Genomic DNA, 25,993 nt, shown 5'->3' with positions numbered 1-25,993 from the left:
AAACAAATATAAGTAATTGAAATTCATATTGTTTATAAATGTTAAAGATTGCCAATTCTGTAAATAGTGATGATGTGTGTGCTAATCTGTCTCAATGTGTTATATTGCGTAGGCCTACTATTCTTTTTTGAGTAAGGTGTATTGGTTTTAAATGTGTCATATAATGTACTTCTCCAGACTTCAAGTGCATATGAAATGTGTGGCAAGACAAAACATTTATATAACAATAACAAAATTGAAGGAGGAATAAAATTCTTTAATTTGTAAAGCAAGCCTGCTTTAGAGCTAATACTTTTATTTACCTTATTAATATGTTCTTTCCATACCAGGTATGTCAACAGTTACCCCAATGTATTCTGTAGATTCTGCTTCATCAATTTGTGCTCCTTTTATATAAATTGCACCATTTGGTTGGACCACTGTGTGCTTACCACGAAAAATAATATACTTAGTTTTATTTGCGTTTATTGTTAATATGTTTAAATCACACCAGCCTACAATGTGATTTAATTGTTCATTTACAGAATGCAGGTCAATATTATCATATGTATATAGCAACATTTTTCTCAACAACCTTGACAAGAAAAAAAATAAAAATAAAAATGTCTGTTCTGTGTTATTTTAACTTTTGATTTTTTTTTTATCTGTTGTGCTTTTTTATCAATTATTTATCAATTTTAGAGTTATTTCTTTTTTTGAGTAACTTTTCCTATTTTATGTTTCTTTTATGTTCCTGTTTCTCTTTTGGTTTGGAGAGCCAATTGACAGTATTTTAGTATACTTTTAGCTTTCCAGTCTTCCCGAGTTTGAAACTGTTTTGTGTGTTCATTTGAGACAAAATAAATGGAATGAAATGAAAAAATCTTAAAATTGGAGTTGTAAATGTTTAAATATTTTGCGAATCTTGGGATTTTTAAAGCAATCTTGGGAAATTCCATTTCTATTCCGCTGGTGCCACTACTTCGTACAAATGCAGTCACGGTAAAAGAAAATGCTCTATCGTGAATTTTACCATGTTATTAATTGACTTTCAGCAAACTGGGTTTCATGGTTTTTTGAGACGGAACACTGGATTTTGGGAAACTGGGCTTGGTAATCTGGCATTTGGCAAACTGGATATCGGCAATCTGGCCTAAATCCATTTCATTCTATAGCCACCTCTGACCTGTGTCCATGATACAGGTATTTTGTTCTATCAACATTTGTATGGGATAGAACAGTACTAAAGCACTGGAGATGAGATTAAAACATGAATGAGATACATATCAAGCACAATGTTGTTATTTGACCATACTTTCATCTTGCCAAGCATAGCCATTTATTTCTGTACAAAGATTTTATACATTTACAAAGTTCAGTTGGCAAAATCTATCCAAAATATTCAAGCCTTACAAATAAAATCAATACCTTAACAATTCTCTAGACCGTCAAAGCTGCAATCCTACAGAATTTATAACGTTTTATAAGAAAATATCATAACCCATATGACATATACAGAGATATAGACAGATATCTTACAACAATTTTAATGAATAAATTATCAATTATTTTAAGGGTCTGTGCAAAAAGCTACAGGAAAGTTATTATTTACCAGTTTTGGGAAATGTTTTTCTCATTAAAATTGTTAACTGCACATTACTTAAATATACAAATTAAGCAATTTTAAATACAGAATTGAATTTTTCAATTCTCTTAGCTTAGAAAGACAGTACATCTTCAACACAACATATATTCGAGTAGAGTGGGAGGAGGGGGTAATCAGAATATGAAAAAAAGGGGAGCACAGTTAAACAAGATAGGTCAGAGTTTGTCGTAAGACTTATGCCTAATAAAAGAGCTTTCGATTGCACAACGCTTGTAAGCAGTATAACGTAATGACGTCACTAAGAAGCCATCTGTGCATGCGAGAACTAATTTCTCGACACCTGGATTCTAGGAAACAATTTGTTCGATGAATCGATGCTGTCCAGGCAATGCAGGACGGTCATGCGTGAGTGAATCTGTTATAGCATCACGTTGCTGCACAAATCCAAAGCTCCCTGAGCGTGGACCCATGGAGGACTAGTCAGCCAAGGGTTATTCCTAGCTCGTATTTTGATGCTAAATTTCAGTACAAATTTTCATAATTGTTTCATATACTGTCAAGTACACATAACTTTCCATCTGAAACCTTTTAGGGTAGGCTTATACTTCACTACAGCATCTTGGATACAAATTCATAGAAACTGGAATACACTTAACACAGGGTGGCCTTTTATACTGGGTACTTTAGTACCGGTTACCAGCACCATTAAAACTCTGTGAGATTGCAGCTAAAAATAATTATTGCAAATAGCACAATAAATCTTTCCATAATAAACTGTTTCTAATATTATTTCATTATTCAGACAAAAATATTATCCATTTTGATTGGGATTTGATTACAACCCAATCCATGTGCTCTCAGATGTAATCCAACAATGGTTGTAAATGAAAAATAAAATCAAATGTTTGTTTTATGGCATCTTCACAAATCATTCATGCTATTTATTTATGTTTTACATCTACTGTATATTTTTTTAAGTATACGTTAATTTTTTCTGTGTAAAATTAAATGACATCACATCACATCATCTTTCAAGAATTATATACAGAATCTACCAGAAGAAAAAAAACATATCTCCTTTTATTAAAATCAAACAGATAAAGTTCTGGTTGACCTCTACAAAAATATTCCCTTGTTCTGTCCACAATACAAAATTCAATAACATATTTTCAACCAATTTACTGTACTTGACATACTCTATCTTGAACGGAGTGACTTACATAAATAACCACGGTACTAGCCAGGTGTATGTGTCCAAGGGGTGGCCCCTGCTGAGTTCAGGGGAAAATTGTCACAGTTGGACAGCCTTGGACCCCCTGATTGTGATAATGTGGTTTACAAAAAACACAATTTTAACCTTCATAACCCATAAAATCTCTCCAAGCAATGGTTTTACTCTGCCATTGTGGCCGGAGGCCCTAGGCAGCTACTTAGTTCGGATTTGTTGACAAATTTTATGGAATCACCACTGACATTCAAAGCAAGAATCACTGTTCAATTTTAAAAACAAAGGCATAGGATTATTATGGCCCTCAAAATTTTACTCTCAATGTCAACTCAAATTCCCCCAATTTTCTCACGACAAATAACTTTCTTACAAACCACTGTCATTCCTGTGAACCATTACTTTATATACATCATAATTAATCTCAGGGACATCCACCGATGCCACAAACTACTGTAAATCTCACAAACCACTCAATCTCATAAAATATCTCACAAACAATTATCATTCTTACAAACCATTACCTATCTCACATCACTAACTCTAAAGCCGGGCAAACACTGCAGGAACGGTCGTAGGCTGTCACAATAGACCTTTCCAAGGTGTCAATCAAATTTAATAATGGACTACAACCAGAACAGCGCTAGGAATACGAGTGCATCTCACAAACACAAGTGATGACCCACAAACGCACATGTTCGCGTATGTTTTAACAATGTCGTATTGTGGAACCTTAACAACAATATCCAAGGGGAGGGGCTTAGCGGAAAGGCCCAATGAGAATGTTAATATTAATCTGGTCAGGCTGTTACCGACAATCAGTAGACATAATTGCATCACCATGCGCTCACAAATAGAGTAGAGAGTGTGCCTGGCTTTAGAAACTATCATCAATATCACAACCATTACCTCTTACAAACCATTTCCTATCACAATCATAATTATGTCTCACAAAATCATACCAATCTCACACAATTTCTTTAAATCTCACAACCACTATTCTTAATATTTTGCACTTCTCTTGCACTCACATACAAGAAACCTTGATGTGTCCAATAAACTATTTCAGTAAGTCAATAATGCTGAGATCATCCCCAATCATCGCTCCAGGCTGGTTCATTTGTATATTCTGGTTCATTGCCATCTGATTTGGCTGGTTTACATTTTGTCGCTGCATTGGTTGTTGCATCATCATAGAGGGTGCCGGTCCTCTTTGGAATTGCTGCTGTTGTGGCTGTTGCGGTTGTGACAAAGACCATCCGTGTTGGTTCGGAACAGACGCTTGTGGTTGCTGTGCCTATAAAGCAAGAAAAATGTTAAAAGTTAAAACAATGGAAAAAAAAAATATGGAGCAGTGGTAAAACGAATAATCATGGGGCCTGGGGAGAGAAAGTGTTTGGGGTCATGCAAAATGTGCTCACCCACGAAATGACCATGTTGGTGGGTTTTGATGGACACTTCCTCTTCTCAGTGGCATCGAGAGCCAGTAAGGGCCCCGGGCAACACCTCACATGCCCCCCCCTTCACTTGGGACCCCCACTCGGCCGCTCCCCAAATTAAGTCTGCTCCTAAATCTGACAACAAAAGTTTTCATCCTGGCTTGGGCTCGGGCCCTATGGAGATTTTGTTCTTACCCCGAAAATTTTTCATCTTGGTCCGGGGCCCCCAGTAGACTCGGGCCCCGACCCCCCCACTCTCGACGCCACTGCCTCTTCTAAACAAAATTTATCAATATCAATGTTGAAAAAAAGACAACTAAAATTCCACTTCCATATAATTTGGTGGTTTGACATGGGACTGTAAATATGGCTTAAATAAGTGTTGTCATAGAGCACAACTATGGAAAATCACATTGCAGTTACCCTAAATTAAATAGTAAAAACCATGAATTACAATATTTTACTGCCCTAACTTTGGGTGTCTTCCAATGGGACTTCAAGTACCTGACTTTGTAATAGAGTGCTGCAGATGGGCATTACTAAATATGGCACAATAAAAAGGATAAAATACGGTCAAATGTCAGTACCTGTGACTGAGCTTGGTTCATCAGAAGATGACGTAGCTGAGGATTATTAGATGGAAGCTGTTGACCTGAACCCTGACCTCCTACTGCTATTCCTTGCTGTGTCATTTGTTGCTGCTGTTGTTGCTGCTGCTGCTGTTGTTGCTGCTGCTGCTGTTGCTGTATCTGATTTTGTGTCTGCTGTTGCTGGATATTTTGCAGTTGCAACATGACCTGTTGCTGCTGAAGTTGCTTCAATTGTTGATGTTTCTGCTGCTGTTGTTGTTGTTGTTGCTACAATGTTTAAACAAAAATAGGTGATCCCAATAAAAAAACAGTAAACAAATAAATATCAATTACAATGATCAAAACAATAATAATAAAAGCCTCTTGTATTGTGTATGCCTCTTGTTTTGTAAATTAAGAGGAAAAATGCATATAATAATAATACAGTAATTATATGAAATTTATAAAGCAACTGTTTAAAGGTATTCAATGCACCAGGGTGGTAAGTAAATGTTTATATTAAAAATTGCAAATGACCTTTGTTAATTTGTTTTGAACCATGTTTTATTGGAATTAAATAACTGATGTGATTCTTTTAGATACACAATTAAGACTTCTATTAATAGATTTTACTAAAAGCATATCTTTTGTTCTCTAGTGCTTGTGGCAAATGTACGTCTTAACTTTAATATGCACTTTAAAAAAAGTTACTGTTGTTATTATAAGTCTGAGATCTACACACCTGAAGTTAGTGGTAAACAAGTACGAAGCAAATCCTAAATCTCTGACCACACCATATAGTTGGCGACATATACCTGTCATTTGCCCATATATTGGAGTGTATATAACATGCCCATATATGGAAAATTTTAGATATTTGTCACATAAAACTTGACAATGTAAAAAGAGCTATGTTAATACCTGAAGCTTCATCTGGTTCAACTGTTGATTCTGGGCTTGTGCAGCTGCCAGATTCTTTTCTAATTCTTGAATTTGCATCTAAAGGTCAACAAACAAAACATATACATATTTTTTGTTAATAAAGTCTGAAATAAATAACATCCACATTTAGTATCAATGCGCTGCCCTTTTTTTGTTTAATAATTCAAACAATATGTTTAGTAATTTCTATTTACAGAGTCCTACCTTACCTAAGCCTGATAATTAAGACAGAGAATCACTTTGAGATTGTTGTCTCTCAGAGTTATCAATGCTTGATCTGACTATATCTGATAGTGTATGGTTAGTTTAGACATCTGATCAGACAAATAATTTGCTTCCACGTCTGTTAAGCCTTGTTCACAATATCAAACATTATTTGACAAACACATGTGCCATGTAAATATGTTCATGTTGAAATCACATTATCCATATATAGGCAGGCACATCATGACTATACAGTATATGGGCATAACCGGGTTTGATAATGTCGTGCACAAACTTCAGAAGTCAGATAACACTTTTTTTTATAAATAAATTTGACAAAAAAATGAAAATTATGATGATCAATTAATTCAAGTTTTATTGTCCAAAAGAAAATACAGAGCTGAAACCATTCACTGCTTTTAACAACCGCATAAACAAAAACAATTATAAAAATATATAAAAAGTGTTAAAAACAATAAAGTACAAAAAGATTATATAGGTACTGTTGATGATGAATAACGAAGATGATGATGAAGATGTTGATGATGTTATTAAATCATATTTAGTTTGGCATTCAAGATGGTTGACTTTCAATCCATAGTCTGAGTTCAACTATGGTAAAAAATATTATGATATTTTTATTAATGTTAGGAATTTATATACAAGGATACAAGGATCCAATGAGATTTTATTCATCCCACTATGGCTGAATATAACAATGTGAATGTAACAAAATGCATTAATCAAGTAACTGATAAGCACTATCATTGCATTCAAGACACTAGGAAATACACAGGTGAAATAGTATGATGTTAAAAGTTGCAAATAATGAATGAATCAAACACCAATGTGAATATGATCTTACCTGGTTATTGAAAATTTTCTGGTTAATTGCATTGCTAAAGTGCTAAGTAAAACAGAGAGACAGTGGTTAGAGGAATTATTATTAAAGTAATGTATGTTATTGAATAATAAACACATTTGCTAATCAATGGCCAAAGGCTACTGAATTTATTATAAATAACAGACTGTGGAGGTGGAGGTTCCCCTGAGTAATACCTCTTGGTGAAAATTGGTAGTCTTTGGTCAATTAGGTGGTTGTTATAATAAATGGCCACTTTTCAGTGGTAATAATTGTGATCGACTCTTTATCAGACAAACCAGCTGTTTGTCAGATTAAATGGTATTTTTATATTCTGCATCAAAGCTTCTTAAAAATAGTGTTTATTTGATGGAAATTCAAAAAAAAAAATAAAAAAAAAAAATAAAAATCAATAGTTTATTATTAGATTTTTATTTTTTAAGTAATTTTACTATACTTTTTAGTTAACTGATATTGTGCAGAATGTTCTTAAATATATCTTCTGTTCTAAAATGCAAAAAAAAAAACTTGAAAATAATCAAAATTGACTTTTTGGGTGCTTCTTCAAAATCACAAATTGCAAAAAAGAGCGGATTTTGCCAAAGCTGGTCACAATTATAATTACTGTGAATTGGTCATTAAATGGTCACTTTGAAGTGGTTATTATATGGTCACATTGAAATGGTCAATATAATGAATGATCAGTTTTTAGAGGTAAATGTCATGAGTGGCCACTCTTGAATGGTCATTATTATGCTCAATGTACATGATTATTTTGCTCATTTATGTGTGATCATTGGCCAATTATACATGGTAATAGTTATGAATGGCTACTTTGCAGTGGACAATACCATGAATGTTAACTTTAAAGCAGTTACATAACCACTTTAAAATGGTCAATATTATAAATGGTCACTAACATTTCTGTTTGAAGATTAAAGTATTATTTACATTATTGGAATACAAAACACCACAGAATAAGGGGAAAAAAACGAAAAAAAAAATGTGCAACATGTAATGATATTATAAATAATAGAATGTTTCTAACTGGCTGCTGTGCTTGCTGAGGTTGTTGCTGTGTTTGCTGCTGCTGTTGTGTTTGTTGCGGTTGTTGTTGCTGCTGCTGTTGCTGTTGCTGCATTGTCATAGCTGGGTTGGCATTCATTGATGTCGTCATAACAGGCCTTCCCATCTGACCTGGTTGTAACTGCTGCTGTACTCCGGCTTGCTGAGGCTGCAAAATAAGTATATTTATTTATTACAAATCTACAAAAAACAAATTGTCATTTTAACATTGTGCAAAAAAAAGTATTATTTTTGTTGGTATATCAATACAAATTGAACTTTTTAACTCCTTTAAATACCACATTTCAAGTCAATATAAAGTATTTTATATTTCAGATATTACATATATTTACAACTGCAGTACTGTACATAGTTTAAATACATCACGCACAAATCTGGAAAACTGCTATAATGCAAAGAAGTTACTATATAAATGTCTCCCTCCGGAGCATATTACAGGATATAACATAAACAAAAAATATATACACAGCAGAGAAGAACTTAAGAGATAAAATCTATGATCTCAATGATATTCTAACAAATGCAGTAAAAAACACTGAGTAAAAAAAAAAATTTGTCTAGAAACTTAGGTGAGCAAACACAATTTTCTCATTTACATGAAGTGGGAAACACTGTCAATGAAAAACTAAATACATGTGCTTCACTACAAATTTGAATTGGGGTTGGTGCGAAAACTGAGGATAACCTACAAGATTCTAAAGACTTATTTCCAGCTGGGTCTTTCTGGTAGTGACTGGACTGTACACCAGATGACAATACCCAACCCTTTTCTGAGAGTGTAATGCACACAGGAGCACTGGCTTAAACATGTTATCACTTTTATCCTCTGCATCTTCATTTAACAGGCCAAACGGACCTTCCGGCAAAGCCCCACTCCTTGATTACCATGGTAATCATTGCTAAGATCTCACAAAAAGAGAGCATAACTTAAACAAAAAACGTGTTTTGTAGGACACAACATGTGTTTGTTGGACACACATATATTCCTGCATTCTGATTGGTCAGCTACATTTCATTGACATTCCAGAAAGGTCCATTATCATTTGAAGGTTTCAGCCCAGTAGCCAATATTTTCAAGTGCAAGTAATTACAATATTTTTATTTTTACTTTTTTTATTTTTTTTTTATATTTAACATAAGTTATGTTCAGATGGCCTTCCATCTGCAGTAAATTTTATGCGCGTGTTACAGTACTTCCGATGAGTTTTCATACGATGCTTACACAAAAAATAATGTTCTGTTTGATTCAGAGCTTAGAAGTAACTATACACATTTTCCGGAAGTGATAATCCTCACTTTCGTTGTCTCTCAACAGTTATCTTGCACACAAATTCTTGAAATTGTAAACAATTATGAAAATGTGTCAACAGGTTTACTCATCACAGGAAATGTTATTTTGGCATTCATTTGTATCTTTCGAGTTCAAAAGAAAGGTCGTATTCACTTGAGAGCTCTGAAGTAAGTGCATCTACACGGCACGCTCAGGAGTAAATCGTCTGTTGTAACATTCAAGTAACTTAATAGAATGAGCGTCTTCACGGGCACTACCCAGGGTTTATGACAAGTAAACTGCTACTTGAAAGCTTACTTCTGACTCGTCTGAACGTGCCTAGTTATACTATTTTCAGCCCTCCAGCTACGAGAAAAGTAGATGGATTTGAACAGGGAGTCAAATGTCAACAATGCATCTCTCCACAGTTCAGTGCAAATATAAACGATAAATGTAAACGTTACTACTTACATTGTCTCTACCTTTCTTATGCCTCGACACGATGTTCTTAAACTCCTGAATGAAGCGTGCTTGGTCATTGGGAATCACGCCAATAAACTGCTTCTTTTGCACCACATAGTATAACATAAGAACAGTGACACGTTGCTGCCCCACCAGTCCAACCCGCTGCTCAAAATGGACGCATCCGGCCTACAATATAATGAACAAAATACTTTCAATTTTGTGTTCTGCATTAGAAGTTATCAATTAGAGTACTAAGCATACACTAAGGAGGGAGGTTATCATTTTATATAATTTTGGTATAAAAATGAAAAATGTATGATTTCAAAATGACATCATTATTATGTAATCTTTGGGGGGAGGGAGAGGGTTAAAGAAAACAGTTTTTTGTCTTACATCTTGAAAATTTTTACCCAAAAAAAAGACACTTTTCAGATAATAGTTATTGTAATATTAATTTTTGTTTTTATATATAAAATAACAAAATTTTAAAGATAAGATATTGTTTGAAGGTTTGCATGGCATAGTGATAATATACAGTATATTAGTGCTTGTGGTACACCATATAGATAGTTATGAAAAGAACTGTTGTTGGTTGAGAACGTCTCGACATTTTAATTAAGTTGCTTCAATCGTCTTCAGGAGAATAATATTATTATCCTGAAGATGATTGAAGCAACTCAATCGAAATGTTGAGACGTTTTCAACCAACAACAGTTCTCTTCATAACTATCTAATTGGTGTACCGCAAGCATTATGTATATAAAAATAAAATAAACAAGTGTCAATCACAATAATTAATAATAACTGTACCTGCAATAATAATATTTATAGTGAAAAATATAACTTGTGGTTACTGTTCTGACAATTTTAGGCAAATCTTTTAAAGCATGTCACAGAATGAGTAATGCTAGCGTAGCATTAATCAAGTTAAATCTTTACACAACAAAATGCTTGTTTTATAATAAAGTATCTCCTTACAAATCCAGTAGGCATGACACGGTTGAGCGCATTCAGTGCTTCTGGGTCATTGTCCTGAGGAAAGTTAAACTGAACCTGCTTGGAAGCTGCAATCAACGGCCGTAATGAGGTCTGAGAAAAAAACAAACATACAAATTATTGCTTAACAGTGACCTGAGTTCAGTTGGCAAAAAACAATACAACAAAGTTACGTCAACATCTGACATATAAATCTTTGTTCAAGTTGTGGTGTCAGCAAGAAAGGGAGAAGAGCCCTCGTCAGTCAGGCCAAGCCACTGATCAGCTCTTTGGAAAAAAAAGTTTTTTTGGTGCAATACATGTTTAAAATGTCTCACAGCAGCATAAAATGGGCCAAAATGGACTGCTTTTCTAGGTGCCTGGGATCTTATCAGCAAAAAAATAGTAAGAAATTGTTTCTGGGGGGTCCCTTCAAATAATTTTGTTGGGAAAAATGGCTCTTAGGTGCGCTGTTGAATTTTCCAGTCTCAATCAAAAACTTATCAACTGACCATTTAGAACAGGGCCAGGAATACAAAAACTTATCAACTGACCATTTAGAACAGGGCCAGGAATACAGAGCTCCCAAAGTCTCCCGGATTTCCCTGGAGTCTCCAGGAATTCTGGTTCATCTCCCGGTCTCTGGAAAATTCCATAGTTTCTCCAAGAATTTGAATTTCTCTTGGATTTCTCCAGGACTTTAAGAGATTTTCACAATCAGAGCTTATGCTATGATAAATTTTCCCATTCTTGTGCATTAAATAAAGGCAGACATAAGATTTATTGAACATTTTATAGGCAGTAAAAGGTGTTAACAGTGCCCTAAACCTGCCCGAGCCTCTTTGTTTTCAACATGGCGATAGATGTGTACACTTGTGTCTTTGTACATGCATTTCAGCTTGTACATGCGTCCAAAACCTCTGCCTGTCCTGCATGACAAATTCTCCAGGATTTGAATTTCACAACTTGGGATCCCTGGGAATATGCACTTTTCCCACCAACACACAGTTTGTTATATGTACATTTACACTCTCATTTTGAGGGACCTTAGCAACAATATCCAAGGGGCGTGGCTTTGTGAAGATTTATTTCCAATTGTCCCCTCAAAAATTCACCATAACTGCTTACTATACTTACAAGAAGATGTGGTGGTATAATCTGCATGACTAGCTTCTGCGGCCAATTGTTCATCTTGACCGAGTCATCCTGACTCGTCACGTTACAGTTCAACGACCTTGTGATTTTCGATTCTTGAGCGTTTCTTGCCCGCTATTGTACAAAATAATTACAAAATCATTGTATTGCTTTGTATAGGTTTGCAAGATTTAAATACTTGTAGGAAATAAATATATTGTTGGAAAAATCCAAATCCGAGTTTTTAATGATATTTTCGACAATTTTCCTAATTTCATAAAGTAATGGTCAATGGTTGTGCACTTGTAATAGAGCATAACATTCGTCCCTATGTACTCTTCAAAACAACAAAAAAAGAAGAAAAACATGAATAATGGTTGAAACTGAAAATTGTTTAAAAGAAAAGCGAACAGGAAGTGATAGAATAGAAAAACAACAAAACATTTCTTCTTAGATATTCTAAAATTTAAATTGGAAACATGTGCAATTTATATACTTCTATTCCTTAGCTTTTTTAAAAAGAATAATTAATGGACTACAAAGTATAGATACACACATTTATAGCAAGCTTTAAATGGTCATTTCCAATTATAATCAAAATTATTAATTTTTACTACAGCAGTTAAATATATTGAATAAACCAAATAATAATTAAAAAAATAATATAACATAAAGCAATTAGCATTTCCATTCAAAATTTATGATTAATAATAACTTCTGTTTTATAGCAGTATAATTTTCTTTCTTCATCATTCTTTTCAAGGGAGCTTCCCACCTCCTGTTTTACCATCTTCCCTAAATACTTTTGGCACATGTACTAGTAAATATAAAATTCACTCATAAATTGATACTGACATTTGACCTTACCTCATTCCACTCCAACACTCCTTTCCACATATTCCTAATTTGTCCAATTCTCTGAAAACAAACAATACAAGAGAAACATTATCTTTATAATAAATTTTGTATTTTACATTTTCACCAGGATACTAATGTTTGAGGAACGTTAGACAAAGTTATTACACAGGCAAGTATAGAGTAAATGAGTTTTAAAATACATTTTTTTTAAATGGCCTAGAAATCAAAACTGTGTATTTCTTTTGTTTTTTTTTTTCACTATAAATCAACAGTCTATACCTAGTTAATTATGTTTTAAATCTGGAAATGATCAAAAAACCAGTTATTTCACATCTTTTTGGTAGTTAGTTTGATTTAAAATTGTATACAATTATAAATTTAGAAGGGGATTTACTCAAAACCACCTTTATCCTGACTGCTGGAGTGACCAAAATAACTAAGGCTTGAAATGTCTAATTTTAATTAATGACCCCTCATTTGAAAGATTACTGGTGGAGAGTCAAGTGGCTGAGCGGTAAGGAGGTCCAGTGTACACATCTGGCTCGTGAACTCATTGCATCTTTGGAAAAAGTAGAGGTTTACCACGATGCTATGGTTCATTTCAGTCCCTGTTGTTGTGGAATGATGTAAACCTGTAGCTATAATAAGTGCCTCTTTACGGCAGCTAAGCAGTCACAGACCAAAACCACCCACAATTACATAAAAAATACCAGTAAATTGAAATTCAATTTTTGCTACAACTTGTTTATTTTCAGTGAAATTGTTTGGGATTATAATATTTTAATTTACTTATTGTTGGTTTTGTAAATACACGCTACAACCAGGCGCAGAATATCAACTAAAAATTTGGAGATGGGGTTTATCTTTGATTTTGTAATTGCTAAAATTGTATTATGTTGACAAACCAGGACAAAAGAATTCCAGAGATACTGATAAATACCACCATTCTATAAATAAAATAAATCCATCTACAAAAATAAAAGAAATATTTCATTAGTTACCATTGGTTTGGTTGCCATCTGGGTTGGTTGTGCATTTGGTATCGGTTGTCTAACACCTGGTAGCTTCATCACTGGTGCTGTCGGTAGTCTTGGTATGTTTGGCGCCTGCTGCTGCTGGGAAGGGTTCATAGTCGGTTGAGGAAAGTTTGGCATCGGCATGTTTGGCTGGTTGTTCGTTGCAGCTTCAAATATAACATTTAGGACTTGTTTAGATGTGGAATGTTATAAAATACAATGTTTGTAATGGTTCTTACATTTGATTATTCTCTCACCAATAATCTAAACTCTATTACTTTCCTATGAACAATTTTAAAAAAAACTTTCAGAAAGTATAATCCTGTACATACGCCAAGTATTGAAATGCATGCCATCATGTTGGGATTCAATATTTCAACATTAATGTCATAATCAGGAATCATTCATGATAATGACATGATTAATGTCAAAATATTGAATCCCAAAACAATGGCATGCATTTCAATTTATTGAGTATGTATTAAACTTTCTTATCTGAGATTAACCAGTGGACCTTTCGATTTATGACCTTTCCATGGGGAACTTTCAAAATTCTTTTATAACTATTAAAACATTTCCAAGATATCTATGGCCACATTTTAAAATTCCATGTGTTGCCTTATAACTAATTGTGAAGTAGTGTCACAAATTAGCCTTTCAATACAAAACATGAACAATTAATATATAGAGATGAAGTTATAAAGCTCAATAGTCTTTCAAAATCAAGTTTCTATAAGAGTAAGATCACTTTCAAATTTAGATGTCTAAAAACACATTTTGAGAAAATTGCCTCTAAACATTTAAAAAAAACCCCATAAAATTCTAGTTGAATTTCCTATTATTTATGAAAAATGGCTTTACAAGAAAGTGCCTGAAAAGACCTTTAATGTATATAAATCAACTTTAAAATTTGCTTTTATAAAATATGTCATAACAATACAAATATGACAATAAATTTAGATAGCAACTCACGCCTGTTCTGCCAGTCCATTGCTTGTGTACGAGCCGTGATGAGGGCAGCTTCTGCAGCCTGTTGGGCTCCCTGGGGAACCACTGTGTTGGCCTACACAGACAAGAAAAATCCAGTTTATGTCTGAACTTGAATTTACAATTTCCTGTCTATATTCTTTAATTAATGTTGTATATGTCTTAGTAAAATACAATAACAAAATGCGATTCATTAATTTTTGGCCCTCACACTAAGTCTTTAAAAAAAACCTACGGGACTGGACTGTCGCTTGGTGCCAATTACAAGAATAGACCAATGAAATACTGCATCAGTATTTAGAGGTCGATTTACACTGCATCAGTTAGCTTTAGCAGACTAAAAGTTGGGTGGAATCTGACAGGGATATCTGATGAAGAGTAATGATTAGAGCCTCAGTCAGGGTCCCTGAATATAATCCAGGTGGATTCTTAGTAGAGAGATTTTATGGCTTTAATATGCCAAAAACTGAGCTTTAAACCACAATATTAGGGTAATCACAGGGTTGGAATTTCCTCAAAATGCTCCACCAGCAGCAAGTAGTGGCTGTGGGCTATCGCTTTCATACAGCAATTTATTCTTCTTCTACAGCAACAATCAACAGTTTGTATTATTTTTAAGGGTAAAATCCGTTCCTAGGTCCTGTCCTAGGAATAAGCAACTCGACAGCTAAAAGCTTGCTGTCGATCTTGGGATTTACGACAGCAGTGGAAGGCCCTTTCTACAGCAATTGCTGTCAGCAAATTCGAAAAACACTCTATTTGGATATTAAAGCAAATTAATATTTTTTGAAGATCTCAAAGTGGCTCCGGACTACAGAGGTCCAGGCCTGCCCAACACAGAAAAATTGACCTCTGTCCCTATTGTCCTCTCCAAGACTAGTAAAAAATCGTCGCAAGATGTTACAAAGTATGCTTTGTGCATGATCTTGCCTTTCAATCGGTGTTCACATTCATCATGTGTTATTTAATTTTGAATCATGATGATCCTAAATTCAATACTGTAACCCTATCAAGCGAATTATGTGAGAAATGTGATTTTGTCAATACTACCGACGGCATAGAAAGAGATCATTATAGAGATTGCAACGGGGGACAGTCAGAGCTGTGTTGGAACGCAAACAAAAGCATAGAAGCAGCAATATTTTCGGGAATTAGCTTTGTTACAACTAGTTAAGCTCTGTCCACACCATCAAATTTTCTTTGACAAAAAAACTGTTATATGCCCATATATAGTCATGATGTGCCTATATATAGTCATGATGTGCCTATATATGGTCATGATGTGATGTCATCATGACCATATTCAGGCATGTCACATGTTTTTTGTCAAATAAAATTTGATAGACAGAGTTTTACATTTCATCTTCATATGGATTGGGTAGACATGGCTTGGTTATTGGATTCTAACTTTTGAGCAGCCTACGATGCATACTTGCTGTTAAGCCAGGCACGCACTGCCGGTAGCAGTCTGAACAGATTGTCATTAGGAACGCTCCGTTGCGCACGCATCGTGCGGCCGTTCCGTGGCAAAACACCGTAACTTGAAATTTTCACTTTTGGAGAAAAATAGAGTTAAAGTTTACATGTTCGCAACTTTGCAATAATTTGCCGCACCCTTTTCAAATTTTACAGGATTGTATATCTATAGATATTGTGATTATATTAAAAATTTTAAATACAACCGTTCGTTTATTGCAAAGTTATTAGCGATAATTACAGATACATTATTTTGCCTCGGAAACACATCAGGTGCGGTATTGTTGCAAGTGCAATATATTTTTGGAATTTATCAAGTTTGGGACAATCACATGCATTATACCTAGCTTGTTCATACATTGCTGTTAAGATTATTGATATGAAAACACCAATAAGCATTTGATTTTGCCTTGCCAAACTCCATCAGCTCATAACAATACCTTTCCCAGGCAAAACAATGTATCTTCATCGTAGATACGTTGTTTTGCCATGTAACATTGAAGTTACATTGTTTTGCCATAGAAAATCACTAGATTTTAAGTTTTTTGCTTAAAGATAGGTGGTGCTATCTCCGAAACAACTCATTATTGAGACCTGAAATTTTCACAGGTAATTCAGACGTGTTTAATTATACACCTCTAGATGTGTATAAGAGACAGGTTTGTATTATTTTTAAGGGTAAAATCCGTTCCTAGGTCCTGTCCTAGGAATAAGCAACTCGACAGCTAAAAGCTTGCTGTCGATCTTGGGATTTACGACAGCAGTGGAAGGCCCTTTCTACAGCAATTGCTGTCAGCAAATTCGAAAAACACTCTATTTGGATATTAAAGCAAATTAATATTTTTTGAAGATCTCAAAGTGGCTCCGGACTACAGAGGTCCAGGCCTGCCCAACACAGAAAAATTGACCTCTGTCCCTATTGTCCTCTCCAAGACTAGTAAAAAATCGTCGCAAGATGTTACAAAGTATGCTTTGTGCATGATCTTGCCTTTCAATCGGTGTTCACATTCATCATGTGTTATTTAATTTTGAATCATGATGATCCTAAATTCAATACTGTAACCCTATCAAGCGAATTATGTGAGAAATGTGATTTTGTCAATACTACCGACGGCATAGAAAGAGATCATTATAGAGATTGCAACGGGGGACAGTCAGAGCTGTGTTGGAACGCAAACAAAAGCATAGAAGCAGCAATATTTTCGGGAATTAGCTTTGTTACAACTAGTTAAGCTCTGTCCACACCATCAAATTTTCTTTGACAAAAAAACTGTGCACTGCCGGTAGCAGTCTGAACAGATTGTCATTAGGAACGCTCCGTTGCGTACGCATCGTGCGGCCGTTCCGTGGCAAAACACACCGGTACTTGAAATTTTCACTTTTGGAGAAAAATAGAGTTAAAGTTTACATGTTCGCAACTTTGCAATAAATTGCCGTACCCTTTTCAAATTATAGATATTGCGATTATATTTAAAATTTTAAATACAACCGTTTGTTTATTGCAAAGTTATTAGCGATAATTACAGATACATTATTTTGCCTCGGAAACACGTCAGGTGCGGTATTGTTGCAAAAGCAATATATTTTTGGAATTTATCAAGTTTGGGACAATTACATGCATTATACCTAGCTTGTTCATACATTGCTGTTAAGATTATTGATATGAAAACACCAATAACCATTTGATTTTGCCTTGCTAAACTCCATCAGCTCATAATAATACCTTTCCCAGGCAAAACAATGTATCTTCATCGTAGATACGTTGTTTTGCCACGTAATCTTGTAGTTACATTGTTTTGCCAACGAAAAATCACTAGATTTTAAGTTTTGTGCTTAAAGGTAGGTGGTGCTATCTCCGAAACAACTCATTATTGAGACCTGAAATGTTCACAGGTCATTCAGATGTGTTTTAATATATTCCCAAATGATATTATCTCAAAATCGACAAAAATGTCAGTTACGTTGTTTTGCCTGCATTGCATTCTCCCTAGAATCTCGTCGACGACTGCCAGCCGCCCGGTTTTGGAAGTGAAAATATAATTTCATAATACAAAAAGAATGGCTTACATCATACAATGGTTTGATGGTAACGTTTGGTTGTGATGCAGACGAAGCTACTGGTAGACCAGGAAGTAATTTTGGTTGTGCGGTTGATGGGTTTGTTGTGAAATTCATACTGGCAGATACATTCTGCTGTTGCTGCTGCTGCTGCTGCTGCAATAACTTAGCTCGTTGTTGAGCCAAGCCTGGCCTTGCATGCTGCATCATTGGTTGAGTTGCCGGTTGATTTACTACTCTGGGCCTATTCCCCATCGCTTCGATAGGGTTTGGCATCTGTACAATTCCTTGCCCCTTTGTGTTTGCCATAGGTTTTACAAGTCCTGATGGGGTCAAAGGTTGGTTTCCTTGTAATGCTGTCGATCTACTCATCATCATATTTTGATTTGTAAGTCCTTGATTCCCCATTTGGTTGCCTAGTGTCTGATTCATTTGATTTGATAATAATTGATTTGCTTGTATTTGGTTGGATAATGCTTGATTTCCTTGCATCTGATTGGTCAATGATTGATTTCCTTGCATTTGATTGGGCAGAGATTGGTTACCCTGCATTTGATTTGTTAGCGATTGATTTCCTTGCATCTGACTGGTTAACTGTTGGTTTCCTTGCATTTGGTTGGTCAATTGTTGATTGCTTTGCATTTGATTGGTCAATTGTTGATTTCCTGTCATTTGGTTGACCAGTGCCTGATTGCTTGGCATTTGATTTGCAGCTGAGACTTGGTTATTCATCGTTGTATTTATACGCTGCGAGACGACTCCTGGTTGTGTTTGATACGTGCTGAACTGTTGGCTTGACACTGTGGTCAAACTCGCTTGTGTTTGAACTTGCTGTGGTGTAACTTTGGCAACTGCCTGATTAGCTGTCTTCATCTGCATATTTCCTTGAGAAAATTGTGGGATCTTGTTGTTTGCATTAACAATTCCTTGAACAAAAAATCATAGATTAAATGTTAATGCATACATATTATTAATTATGATAGGTAAATAATATGCCTATTATAAACCTCATCTTAACTCTCATAGCTCAGATTTCAATTGATGTTGTCCTGTGTTTCATCTTGAGGTTTATAAAACACTTTTGGGAGAGACTTTTAAGCTGTTCTGTGTGAGTCAACACTCATGTCAATCTTTTGTACACATTGATAAAAAAAAAGATGAACGGAATGTATCCCGGTATACAGATTAGTTGCTAATCCACTCACACCACCATCTGTGCCGTTATGGTCCACAGGATATCCCTTAATAGGTGTTATACAGTAGTGTTAGAATAATGCAAGATTCATTGTTAATTTTTTTATATTTACTCCGGAGTTTTATTTCGATATCATTACATTTCATTCATATTAAAATATTATTTATTATTAATATCATTGTCATTAATAATATTATGTAATCCATTACCAGGATTTGAAGCATTGCTTCCAGGTACTTTAAATCCACTTGTAACTTGAGATGAGGGTGAGCCAATACCAATATGACCCCCACCACCTACAGGTCTGGGGCTTAGCACCTGTGTTCCCCCTCCTGAAAAAGAATATAAGAAACTTTGAACTTGTGTTTTAATAAATGATCATACAAATGGCAATCAAAATTGTTTTATAAATAAACAAAAAAATTAATGGAGCATGATTTTCTTTCAAGCAAAATAAAACAAGACTTTTGTATTAAAGGTAAACGGAAAAGGGCTTAATTTGCTGGATAAGAAATAGATCAAGACAAATGTAAAGGGATTCAAGAACATAGTGGCATGAAAAAAGTGCATAGAAAAATGAAAACAGAATATTAATTTTCACAATACAGCAATGTACATGAGGAAATAGAATGATAAGATTGAGGGCAGTAGACTTGGGAACTTTTGATATGTATTGAATCTGTGTATTATATACAGAAAAAATAATTTAAAGTTTTCATAACTAATGATATATTACCAATTAGTTTTGTGTGCTTGCTTACAAATTCTGGTTAATTTCCCTTATGGAATAACCTCAGATTAATGTATGAGATATTGATAAAAACTCCAGTCAATATAGATAGTGCAAGCAGTCAATCACACAGGCATGTATACATTCAGTTTAAACACAGAATCGGTATAAATAAAATGATTTAAAATAAACTCAACAAAATAAAAATGGCGAACCTGCTAAAGTTGGAGAGGGCTTTGTGAACCCTGCTGTACTGCTATTGGTATTTACACTACTGGCCACCGTACCGCTCATTGGTGCCACTTTGGCCACAGGGGTAGTGGCTACAGTCTTCCCTGCTTGAGAATTTTGACTGTCCATACTGATGTGCGAGGGTTGTTCTGTTGAGAGCAACAGCAGACAATCCAGAATCAAAAATCAAAGGCCTTGTTTCAGAGTTATCACATGTTTTATACTAAACTATAGAGGGCAACATTTACAACTAGTCCCGAAAAATTAGCTGATGATATTACACATTAAATGAATTAAACATTATGGCGCTCTATAAACAAATACTCGATTTACACGAGACAAAATACACAGGACTATTACTGTGAAAAAATTAGCAAGCGCCCCCACACTATATCATATCTATGTAGTACGAAAAACAGACATCTCGGTGGCCTGAACACTCCTGAAAAATTTAAGGTTAAATTAACCTATGCACATGCTAATAGGGTGAAAATTATCTTTTACTGTAGCATTGCGCTTACAGTATTTCTTCTGTCTGCACATCAATTATATTAGGCTTACATTAATTCACCCATTTGTAGATGACAGTGATTTGGTATAAATATCTTGTTATTAAGTCCTATAAAAAATTTAGTACGTCTTGTGAATAAGGTTTAAGCGCAATTTTCAACAATTAGACAGCGAAAATATTTTTAGGCGCTGTCAACAAAAATTCTCACATCAACACATTAGCTGCCAGCAACGACTATACTTGTCAAACAGGGTGTTGCTGAAGCTGCTAGCGACGACTATACTCGTCAAAATTGGGGTAACAATCTGCTGTAGCGTTTATTACTTCTTTGTTATACATTACAGAATCACAGACTAAACGGCTGGTAGTTCGGGGAACATACACCTAGACAATAACGTACAAATAACAGATGTATGTTTGTCGTGTTATCTTGCCGGCAGTACAATCAATTGCACGAGTGAGCGCCCTCTGAACATATACCAACCCATGCAGAAAACAGGCGAGAAAACACGCACTTGGCAGGGATAACAACAAATGCTGTCCCAGTGCCAGCGACGAGTTTTCTTGTCCCTAATATTTTCCCGCCAATTTATTAGACACACCATTTTGATGATGTATGACTAGATAGAAGTATGTCTCTACATGTATACTTGTTCTGCCACACAAGGGAAGGGACCTAAAAAAGGTCTGGCAGTCAACGTGTTAACATGATTATGCCCAAAGTCTGTGATTGGAAGGCAAGCACAACAAAAAAAATCATAAAAATATAATTTTGAAATTAATTTAAGCACAGAAATTATTGAATTTTAAAAATGTGTACCCTTATTTTTATAATGGATAATGATGAAAAAAAAAACATAATAAACAGTTCCAGTGAAGTGTTCCTACCATTTTTTGCTGTAAAATTATATGTTAAACATTTTTTTAAATACACAAATTTCTATGATCATTTTATGTTACTGTACATTGAAATATTAAGCAAATTAATTTTAAAAATTATTTTTAGTGATACCTACAATTTTTTTTTTTTTTTTTTATGGTGGGGAGGGGGGGGGAGGTGGGGATATTTTGCAAGGGACAGTACATCTTTGGGGAACCATGTTATTTTGCTTTATGTTTAAAAAATCAATTTTTAATCTAACATTATCAGAACCAATAGCGTCGAAGTAGGGTGAGAATACATGCAATGAAGTACAGAATAGCAATTAGTATATGAGTTCATTATACTGGTGGTAGTATTATTTATTTTGGCAGAGTTGGTAAATTTTATCTCCAGTGACGACAGCACAAGTTTACATTCAATCAATGTATTGAATATATATACTGTATTCAAGCCTTACATTTAGCCACAAAAAGCATAGTAACCAGCAAAGAAAATATTGCAATACAGCAGTGGCCAGAACATGCAATGAACATTCAGAAAATACTGTAGCATATTTAAAAATATACTTCTCACAGGACACTCAACATCTCACAATATAGCAACATCTCATAAAATAGAAACATCCCAGAAGATATGCAACATCTCACAAGATATAGTACCACCTCACAATATACAGCCAAATCTCAAAAGATAACATTTCGTAAGACAACACCTCATGAAATAGTAATATCTAACAAAACAGGAACATCTCACAAGATAGCAACATCTCGCAAAAGAGCAGTATATTACATAACAACACCTTACAAGATACCAACATCTCACAAGATGGGAAGAACTCACAAGATATCAACAACTCACAAAGGATAGTAAAATGCATCACAGTAAACATTTCAAAAAATATATATACCATCTCTCAACACATAAAGATAGCACATCTCATGTAGATATACAGTAGCAACATCTCTCACAAGATAGTAACATACATTATAGCAAAAACCTGCAAGATAGCAACATCTCACACAACAACATCTCACAAGATTGAAACATCCCACAAGGTTCTGTAGCAACATCTTACACAATAGCAGCATCTCACAAGGTTTTTGTAGCAAAATCTCACAAAATAATAACATCTACAAGATAGCAACATCTCAAAGATGGCAATGTGTAGTGTTGCACTATAAACATTTTAATTCTTACACGACAGGAGCATCGCACATCATAGCGATATCTCCAAGACAATAACATCTTACCAGATAGAATCATCTTGAACGCAAGATACAAAAATGTCTTCTCACAAAATGTCATCATCTGCAAGATATCAATTTCATCCAACAAGATTCTAAAAACTCACCTTTTAACTGAAACCCCCTTAGTAGTACCATGTGATGAGGGTCAACTGAATAATCTTTCATAGAGGACATCTGAACATCCCCCAAGGCACGCTCGAACAGGCGCTGCAATGGATACAGCTTCCTTGGACTGACCACTGATAAGTTCACACCACGCTATAGGTTAGAAATTATCAGTTATAATAATTATGTTGTCAGATATATGTTGCTATCTTAAAAATTAACTGTTATTAAAAGGAAGTGGTTTGGCACACAGGAACAATTTGGTTTCCCAGCCTTGAGGTTGGGTTTTCAACCCCTTGCAGTGCACTTAGCTTGTGCCCTTGAGTTAGGCACTTTATCTTTGTTGCTTCTATCAACCCAAGATTTAATAAATTGGTACCTGGTAAGGTTGTCTGCTACTGCACTAATATTGCAGCAACACATGTGTATTCCAATGACAACAGAAAGTGTTTTGTAAACTAAAGGAAAGGTGCTATATCAATACAAAATAACAAATAAACAAAATAACAAAATTGTTGATTAATACAGAACTTGAATAATTAAAAAATACTAAAAATTAATATTATATAGTAAAAATCATTACACTTTGAAATAAAAAAAATTCTGAATCAAATCTCTCTCCGTCTGTTCAGAATAGAACATCCAAATTTATTCCTGGTTTAATAAGTAAGTGCATGTTAGCAGAAATTGTTATATCAGTTTTTCAAATTGTTCATCGTGTTTCTCCATATAAAATTTCTAATCATTTTGATGTCATGTTTCCTGTATAAAGTCCATCCATTGGAGTGCTCTTTTATTGACACAGCTAGTCCTCAATTAACCACCAAAGTTGGTAATATGATCATCGTCGCCTATGAATGATCATGTACCAAACTTAGTGTATTCCTCTTTGATAGCAATTAATTATTAACAACCATTGCTAAAAAAACATTATATGAAAATTTGTTAAAAATATGAATTTCTATACTTTCCTATTGATGTACAGTAGCAATCAATTAATATCCATTGCCAATAAATATTTATTATATATGAATTATTCATGAGCTAACTTTAATAGATTACTTTGCTACTGATACACTATAGAAATCAATTAAACATTGCTAATAAATATTTATAATCAAAAATGCATTATTCATGAGCTAACCTATAGATCACTTTCCTACTGATATACTATAGCAACCCATTAATAATAATTCATAGATACATTATTTCCCTATTGGTAATATACAGTATGAGTATATATTCAATTTACCATCATTGCTTATAATCATTACCTAAGAGAATTCATGTACTAACCTCTGCCATCTTGGAAGCAACCTGGTCTGCAGTGTACCCCATGTAGCGTGGACCTTCCATGATTGGTGCATCAAAGGGCGGCGTGTTACAGAACAAAACACACTGTTGCTTATAGTTGATCCTAAAAAATAAAAACAAAATATTGTGTTTCTAATACAACAAGTTAACAATCAATCAGAAATTAAACTTCTAAATTATCTTTAAAAAATTGTGAATATTTTTTATATGATTTTTCAATAGTTCTTAGGTAAAGAGAACAGCACATAAAATAGCACAAACAGGGAACCACGAAAATTGAGAAGGAGGAATTAAATCATTTTAGCTCTACTAGTGGAGCTAATTTGCGCTGTCATCGCCCCCACCCCACTTCCCAGTCAACACCCATGCTCATGAGGGTACTACTGTATAACCCTATACTGTAAGTAACCACCCCTCCCCCTACCTAAAATCCACTGCTTGTAATTTGTAATGCAATCCTACAATTACTGTATGCGGTATATATTCATATTCACACACACGGCGTAAAGGCTGGCGTAGCTTGCGCAGGGCTAAGCTAACCCACGGACTAAATTCCCAAGTTTTCTCACAAACAGCGTTCGCTATATTAACGCTGGCATCATGTTGATGATTGGAAGACTATTACAAAACAGCTGCAGTGTTAGTGTTTGTTGTACACACTGTTGATGGGTGATGGTTTTTACTACATTTTATTGAAGAAAGTTTCATGAGGTGTATATGTAGGCTTAGACACGGAAATCATAATTGCTTGTTTGGCTTTGGTCATTATCAATTCTTCGCAACTTCTCCGCCACCATCTGAGGATGGATATTTTTTGGCATTAAATCCCAAAATTCAGGACTGCCCTAAATTCCAATGAGGTCTATTTTTAGGCATTGTTCAATGTTACAATGGAAATTAATAGACTTCCCAATATTAGGACAATACACTTTAAAAAACCTTGAAGAACACCGTGAATGAACACGACTGGCCGTGCAATTTCTTTTCGGAGTAGCCTGTTTGTTTTTTGCAAAACTAATCATGATTGGTCAATGACTTGACCTGAGGTCAAACTCAATCGAGCATTACAGGCGTTAGCTCTAATGCGTTAACTTATCTGGGGTTTGCAGGTGGCGTTAATAATGCCACGGACGTGGCGTTGTGGGTGGCTTTAATAACGCTTCTAGTTCACACATACACAAGGCATATGTTACACCAGCCTTACGCTGTGTGTGTGAACATACCATACAGCATGTGTTCCTCATTAGTAACCAAATATAAAATTTAATATTGTACTAAAATGAATATTAAACATGTCAGTTTCAATAGAGACAATAATTACTGTGTGTATGCCTCAGTTAACACATTTTGAAAGGAAAGGTATACAGGATATAGTAAAACCAAATATAAAATTTATATTGTGCTTGAAAGAATTTAAAAAAAAAATCAGTTTCAATAGAGATACTGTAATTATTGCGTTATGTATGCCTCAAAGGCAAAGGTATACTGTACAAGATAAAGTAACCAAATGTAAAATTTATATATTGCGCTGAAATGAATAAAGACAATTTTCAGTTTCATTTACAGACGAATATTATAAAGAGCTGTCTTATGCTTATTGCCGGCTGTAAGCACACAATACAGCTT

At 34.6% G+C, this 25,993-nt stretch overlaps 1 protein-coding gene across 5 annotated transcripts in view; it reads right to left on the bottom strand.

Annotated features, from left to right (window-relative positions):
* Nucleotides 1-1,275: 1,275 nt before the first annotated feature.
* Nucleotides 1,276-25,993, bottom strand: part of LOC117125264 (mediator of RNA polymerase II transcription subunit 25-like) — a 49,918-nt gene continuing 25,200 nt past the window's right edge. For 3 of the 5 annotated variants that reach the window (XM_033271729.1, XM_033271732.1, XM_033271733.1), the window contains 16 exons: nt 24,350-24,470; nt 23,053-23,206; nt 20,292-20,456; nt 19,556-19,678; nt 18,161-19,077; nt 14,603-14,693; nt 13,616-13,797; nt 12,624-12,674; nt 11,760-11,891; nt 10,626-10,736; nt 9,654-9,833; nt 7,875-8,060; nt 6,830-6,871; nt 5,740-5,817; nt 4,837-5,106; nt 1,276-4,107 (listed from right to left, as the gene is read on the bottom strand). In XM_033271729.1, the coding sequence (XP_033127620.1) occupies nt 3,871-4,107; nt 4,837-5,106; nt 5,740-5,817; nt 6,830-6,871; nt 7,875-8,060; nt 9,654-9,833; nt 10,626-10,736; nt 11,760-11,891; nt 12,624-12,674; nt 13,616-13,797; nt 14,603-14,693; nt 18,161-19,077; nt 19,556-19,678; nt 20,292-20,456; nt 23,053-23,206; nt 24,350-24,470 (3,040 nt within the window). In that variant the 3' untranslated portion in view covers nt 1,276-3,870. The remainder of the gene's footprint in view (nt 4,108-4,836; nt 5,107-5,739; nt 5,818-6,829; nt 6,872-7,874; nt 8,061-9,653; nt 9,834-10,625; nt 10,737-11,759; nt 11,892-12,623; nt 12,675-13,615; nt 13,798-14,602; nt 14,694-18,160; nt 19,078-19,555; nt 19,679-20,291; nt 20,457-23,052; nt 23,207-24,349; nt 24,471-25,993) is intronic. The other 2 variants (XM_033271730.1, XM_033271731.1) reach the window with 2 other exon arrangements.

This window comes from Anneissia japonica, unplaced genomic scaffold (genome assembly GCF_011630105.1).
Source record: "Anneissia japonica isolate Jap-2015-1 unplaced genomic scaffold, ASM1163010v1 scaffold690_len516080_cov150, whole genome shotgun sequence".
Classification (NCBI taxonomy): Eukaryota; Metazoa; Echinodermata; class Crinoidea; order Comatulida; family Comatulidae; genus Anneissia; species Anneissia japonica.
This window is presented reverse-complemented; position numbering and strand designations above follow the sequence as displayed.